Source organism: Jatropha curcas, chromosome 8 (genome assembly GCF_041381405.1).
Source record: "Jatropha curcas cultivar XTBG-Jc1 chromosome 8, XTBG_Jcur_1.0, whole genome shotgun sequence".
NCBI lineage: Eukaryota > Viridiplantae > Streptophyta > Magnoliopsida > Malpighiales > Euphorbiaceae > Jatropha > Jatropha curcas.
Window position 1 is genome coordinate 5,410,323 of NC_143158.1, and position 6,407 is coordinate 5,416,729.

At 32.8% G+C, this 6,407-nt stretch overlaps 1 protein-coding gene across 3 annotated transcripts; it reads right to left on the bottom strand.

The window, feature by feature from the left end:
• Positions 1-118: 118 nt before the first annotated feature.
• LOC105633577 (uncharacterized) lies at positions 119-5,854 on the bottom strand. 3 transcript variants are annotated; one of them, XM_012216201.4, is made up of 15 exons: positions 5,549-5,847; positions 4,816-5,115; positions 4,633-4,712; positions 4,135-4,235; positions 3,798-3,920; positions 3,615-3,684; positions 3,177-3,263; positions 3,011-3,076; positions 2,801-2,893; positions 2,627-2,683; positions 2,385-2,513; positions 2,209-2,299; positions 1,694-1,782; positions 836-1,029; positions 119-433 (listed from the first exon to the last, which is right to left on the bottom strand). In XM_012216201.4, the coding sequence occupies exons 2-15, from the start codon at positions 5,042-5,044 to the stop codon at positions 334-336; spliced, it is 1,509 nt and encodes a 502-aa protein (XP_012071591.1). In that variant the 5' UTR covers positions 5,045-5,115; positions 5,549-5,847; the 3' UTR covers positions 119-333. The 3 variants fall into 3 exon arrangements, with proteins under 3 accessions (XP_012071591.1, XP_037492612.1, XP_089580940.1); XM_089724814.1 differs by lacking the exon at positions 119-433 and having other exon boundaries at positions 889-1,029; positions 1,713-1,782; positions 5,549-5,854; XM_037636684.2 differs by lacking the exons at positions 1,694-1,782; positions 2,209-2,299 and having other exon boundaries at positions 5,549-5,851.
• Positions 5,855-6,407: the final 553 nt, after the last annotated feature.

The window sequence follows — 6,407 nt, forward strand, 5'->3', positions numbered from 1 at the left end:
TAATTTAGTATCGTATTTAAACTAGTTTTCACTTCACAATAATGGAACTTGCCGATATAGTCAGAGAATTCTGGTTCAAATGATTCACTGTTTCTAATGATATTGAAATTCGACAAAATTATTAAGAAAAAAGAACACCTGCCTGATGTCATTATAATTTTCATACAATCAAGCTGTTACAGTTTTATTTTACATATCATAAATTACATTTTATTCAGGAATGTGGCACAAAAACTGTTATCAGATTGGTGAACTTCAAATTGTATATAACCTATTTGATTTTCCCAACAACAATGGGTTACTGCAGATGATGATACTGCATCCCTTCTGCACCTACGCCACGCTGGCATTAACATCTTCCTGCGGGAGTTGCTTTTCAGCTAACGTGGCAGCATGCTGTTCCAAGTATTCTTTGCTGTTCATTTCTGTCAATCTGCATGCATTGACAATTTTCAATTAACATTTTCCATCATACACTTTAGCTCACCAATTTAACGATAAATATAAGAATCATTAAAGAAAATGCAAACAATGTAGGATGATACTTTACTGTGTCATTACTTTTTCTATCAAATAAAAAAAAAGCAAATATATATTATTTCATAAGTGATGAAAATTAGTTGAGATAAAATCTTGACATTTCCACTCGAAGAAACTAGTTTCTGATAAGTATTTGTTCATTGTGTTTCAGATTGATGAGTGGATATGCACACGTGCGTAATGAGACCAGTAGAAAAAAGAGTTAAAGCATAGCATGCCTTCATTAGAACTGTGAATGATCATTTTATAAATTGCATAGTAAAAAAATCAGATGTATCATAATATTCGGATTTACCTACTAATGGTGCGGTCTTTTGCGAATCCCAGTTCATTGTCTACACAAAGATCAGAATCATCATTTCTCCTTGATCTTGTAGAGGTCCTAGGTGCTATTTGCTGGGCATCAGAAATCGTAACTACCCTTGTAAAAAGTTCTAGAGGACTACCCTCAGCTGTACACATTAGTCTGGCCTTGTTCTCGTACATCACCTGTAATCAAAACGGGCAAAACCATTTAGGAAGAAAAATATGTAAGATTCTTGTGAAAGCATGAGGAAACAAAAAAAAGAACAGAAAACAGAATTTATGATATATAAAAAGAAAAAGGTTATACAACTGAGTTTATATCTCAGTATTAGGTTATAGCTTTCTAAGTGCACAATAATATGGGAAAATAGATTTACAATGTGAATTTCTCCACAGCTTTTAGGAAAAATCTATTCCTTCATCCTTGCATGACCTTGCTTGCAGAAAACGGCAATTATAAAACCATCATCATTGTGGTAGTAAAGTTGCAGTAACATTTTCCTAAATGGCTAAACTCTTATAAGACATCATTTTTAAAGAAACAGCAGCAATGACAATAAAAATAACGATCAATTAATATATAAATAAGAAGATAATTTATAGTCCTCAATGCCATAAATCATAGAAAGATTTAGCAAGAACAAATCAAACTGTAGTTTAGATCAATAAAAACATATAACTTGGTCCTAAATGCCATAAATCATAGAGATATCCAGAAAGAACAAACCAAAGTGTAGCTTTAGATGAACAAAAACATTTAACTTTGCTCAAATATGAAAAACCAAACTTAGCATTTTAGATTCAAGACAAATAAAACCAATTAGAGAAAAAAAAAAAAAGTGCATACGTCAACTAAAGTGACAAACCGATAAGCTGCTGTCCGATTATGAAGTCCAAAGATTGGGACACCTTCCAATGCTAGTGTATGAAAGTTCTCTGTAAAAGAAGGGTTCCTGTAAGGATTGACCCTGGAGATTTGCTTAACAATTATAAGGTATGTACCAAAGTAAGCACACTTTAGACAAGAACCACTTAGAGGATGAAAGATGCCAACCGTTTGGGAAGCCACTAATTATAACAGTTCAAAGATCAGATACTCAAAGGGGAATAAACCCCATACTTTGTGCACATGCAGGAGGAAACAAATCAATGCATATGTTCAAATGCAAAAGAAAACAAATAAATGTGATTTGTTGCTTCTCTTCTCTTTATTGAGGAATATAGTCAGCTCTGTAATCCAATTATATATTTACAATCTGCAATGTCAAACTGAACAAAATTTGACAGAGCTATGTTCTAGCGATTGATTGTCTACATGAATAATATGCATGTCAAAAATCCATTCAGCGGGGCATTACTCACTGCATAATCCAAAATAATCTGCAGCCCCAAGAGGTTTATCACACAATTCCTCAAAGGAAAAATATGCACATCCATTAGCACCCAGTGGAACCTGGCCAAATTTAGAAACCAAGGATTTTAAATTCAAATTACTAGACAGTGCATTACACTCTTAAGCAGAATGCAAAACAGCACACCTGCAATGTCCTTCCCATGACGACTTCCACCTCTTGGCGACCAGCTGTTTGCTCACCAATCAGTTCTTGAAACTTTTCCTTAAGAAGGCCTGATAAATCATTGCCAATAAAGTAGAAACCTTGTTGCGCCTGCAGGCCAAATGTATCATTTACATCTAGGAATTATCATAAATGTCATAATTAAGTGCTAGAATGCAGAAATGAACTTTTTACTAATCACAGAGAGATTGTTAACACTTTACCGAAGTCATTTTCCGATAGTCTACTGCTGAACCAATTTCATGAACCACACACCTTTCCTAGAACAATACAATCCAGACATTAATTTTATTTGCCTACGATATCATAAATGTGTAACAATTCTTAGAAAGGCTTAACCCCTGTTTAACAACTGCAGAATATATCTATATATGCACCTTCAAAGTTGCAATGAAGGGTAGAAAAAGATCTCTCTGTAATCCACGTTCGTAAAGATTATCTGGAGCACGATTTGAAGTGGCAACAAGAATCTACATTTGCCTCCATCATGCATAAGATTATGAGTTCTAAGTTCCATGTTCAATTTCAGTTTGAGACCATAGATGTGAAATCACAATGTAATGATTTTATACAGAACACAAACTTACAACGCCATTGCTGAATAGATGTCTAAATAGACGGTTGAGTATCAATGCATCAGCAACATCAGTCACCTATAAAAGACCAGTGAAGCATATAACCATATTGCCAGAACAGTATAAAATATCACATTTGACCACCAATTGCAAGCATCTAATATTTTAAGTGGCATACCATGAATTCATCTAGACATAATAAAATCGCCTCATCAGATATTTCTCCTGCAACAACTTCAAGTGGATCTGCCACACCCTTGTGCCTCTGCAGGAATTCAGTATTTAACACAACTCAATTCAGTACATGCATATTCATCTCAAAAAGCAGAGAACAGCCTATTCATAGTATAAATGCTCGATCTTTTTCCTCCTTCACGCCTGATTCATAACATATGTGCTCTGAGTGATTGAAAAGGCAAGAGACAGAAAAGCAGAAAAAGAAAAATACTAGCCATTAATCTGAAGCTTTATAGGTAAGAGAATATTTGTCTGGAAAACCTATGAACATTAACAATCTAGAGAAAAGTATATAAATACCTAACTCCACTGAAAAAAAAACTTGAATAAAAATTTGAGAATATAGTTTGAAGAAACACATAGTGAGTTAGATTCTTACTTGTAAGCGGCTATGAACATTCAACATGAAGTCATGAAAATGGATTCTCCTTTTCCTCCAATTGCTGGGCCTGAGGAAGACATACCAATACAATCATCAATGCAAGACTAAATTACTCTTTTCCTTCACCATTCTGCTTCTATTTAGATTCCCTAATAAATCAAAACTACATGATAAGCTTACAATTGATCAAAGAATAAGTCCATCAACATAGTCTTCCCAGTACCCACTCCTCCATAAAGATATAGTCCTTTGACTGGTGAATATGAAGACTGTGGCATGAAACGGGTCCACAACCACCTACTCCTGAAGATTTAAAGGAAAAAAAAAAAGAAAAAGAAAAAGAAAAAAAAAAGGTTTCCGATAACTGGCAAAATGGCATGTGAAATTAAAAAAACATTCTATAACAAAAAACCAATCAGTAAAATTTCATAAGAGAAATAAGAATTGTTTGATCCCCTTTACAAGAATTTTTTGGAAATGGAGAAGTAAAAACACAAGGAAGAAATGGAATATCTACCTTCCAGATTTGTCTGAAGCAGTATAACGATCCAACTTGCAGGCATCAGCTGACTCAACAAGCTCATCATAAAGCCTTTGAAGTTCTCGTAATGTGCCTACCTGCAGAAATCATGGCCGGTAAATGTCTCGGCAAGACAATTTAAATGCCCGTAAAACTGAAGTACATAAAAATCATGTAAATAAGATATAAATGTCAAAATATTTGTAATATTAATGTCACAAGATATACGAGTTATTTCATACTGTGTGCGGCTTAATATCAATATCCATATTACCACTTCATTAATATGCTGTTGTTTCTCACAAGTGTTTGTTTGACAAACAAAAAGGATAAGTACACAAAGAAGCTCAAGATTCAACATATCGAACAAAACTTTCTTTCACAATTTCCAGAAAACAAAAAGTAAAATAACAATCATCCAGACTAAACATACATAAATCGAGCAATGCAATTTTAACAATTTTACATCTAGAAAATTAAAGTTAATCATCACACCTGACAGTTATCACCATCTAAAAGCTCGCCCGTAGCAATTCTCCTTTCATACTCTACAAGTGGCCCTGCAACATTCACCTCTGCAATTGAACCAAAAACCGAAAACAATAAGAAATGCTTTCAAATTCTTCTTTCCCCCTATATTTCACAAACCAAAACCTACAACAAGAGAAGGAACGCAACCTCCATTAAAAAGTTTATCAGCATCCGTTGATAGAGCTCTTGAGATGATAAAATTGGGGCACAGAAATCCATCAGAATCAGCATTGTTGTTAATTCTACAAACAGAACTGCTACAATTGGTATTTATCAAAACCGTTTGTTGCCTTTTCACCAAATTAACAGCACAATTGTATTCTTGATATTGAAAAGCTGATAGAAATTGACGAGCAGATCGAACACTTCTTCTCATTTTTCAGTTCAAAAGCTAATTTTTTATCCTTTTCCACTCGCTCTCAGACTCCCCAAAAACAACAGAGAGTCCTGAAATTTCACAAAAATAAATAAATAAAGCAAATAAGAACGGATACTTCATTTAATTAAAATATAAATATCCGAATGCATAAAATACATAATTCGGATTCTCATTTTTTCACACTTTCGCTATAGCAACTTTTAGAAAAGATACATTAAGAAAAAAAAGTAGCAATAAATAGAGGTCATATCAGTGGTGACAAGTCAAACTCAGAGGTAACAAAACAAGATATACGTATCGGTAAACTCCAAATTCCATTAACAGAGCTATTAATTACTTCATTAAATTCAATACACAAAAAGTAAAATAAAATTACAGAATTCAAATCCTAATTATTCAAAAAAAAGATTAATTAATGCTATGAAATTTGTATATCGATCGTCTTAAAACATAGTATAAAATTTTTTTAAAAAAAAAAGCAGGAAACGAGTAAGTCTATACCTGAATTGCAGAGGATTGTTCGTTGAAGGAGAAGCGATCCTTTAAAAGGAAGACGACGGAGATGAGAAACGATAAGGTAGGAAAAGGTTGAGTCAAAGACAAATGTAACAATGAAGAAAATAAATAAGAAGGAAATAAATGAATTGATAAATAATTTAGGCTTGGCTGCTGCGTTGTTGTTGGGGAGGAGGACCAAAAAGAGAAAAGCTTGAAGTTCTCGAGCGAAGAGAAAAGGAGAGATTGGTCTTAAGAGACAGCTCCGATTATATTTGAGGTTGATCTCCGCGTCACTTTTCCACGTTGTTTATGCGCTATCTGCCTCGTTTCCGCAAATTAGATTATTACCGCACTCTCTATTTTTTTTAGTAAAATAATTAATTTGTTAATAATACAGTTGGATTTTCTTAATTTTTAATTTTAAAATTCTTTTTATTTTTGAAAAACTTTTCTTTTGCCCTCCTAATATTGATTCTTGGTTCTATTACTTATTGTTATACATACACTTATTAATTATCGGTAGGCTATGTCTAATGTCTTTGCGTGTCCCTCTCTCCCTACTAACTTGTACATATTTTTCTTTTTTCTTATATTTCTTAAGTATTTATATTTTTTATTCCCCTTCTTAGAAGTTCAATAAGTTTTTCTATTTATTCTATTTTACAATATTCTTGACAATCAAACAAATGAAAAATAGATTCAAAATTAGTGAAAAATATTGTTTCGTCGGTGTAGATATATTTAAGAGAAATAAATGCAAAATTGTAGAGTTTGAAATTCTTAATGAAGTTACAATAGACTAGAGAATTTAAAGAATATAAAATTAGAAGATTGTATAAAATAATTATTTATATAGTTAATA

Excerpts from the sequence above, each read along its gene's own strand:
- LOC105633577 (XM_012216201.4), bottom strand. The coding sequence starts at position 5,044 with ATGAGAAGAAGTGTTCGATCTGCTCGTCAATTTCTATCAGCTTTTCAA. Across the intron at positions 2,514-2,626 it reads ACTATCGGAAAATGACTTCG|GCGCAACAAGGTTTCTACTT; the intron begins GTAAAGTGTTAA and ends TTTGGCCTGCAG. Across the intron at positions 2,300-2,384 it reads TCATGGGAAGGACATTGCAG|GTTCCACTGGGTGCTAATGG; the intron begins GTGTGCTGTTTT and ends AAATTTGGCCAG.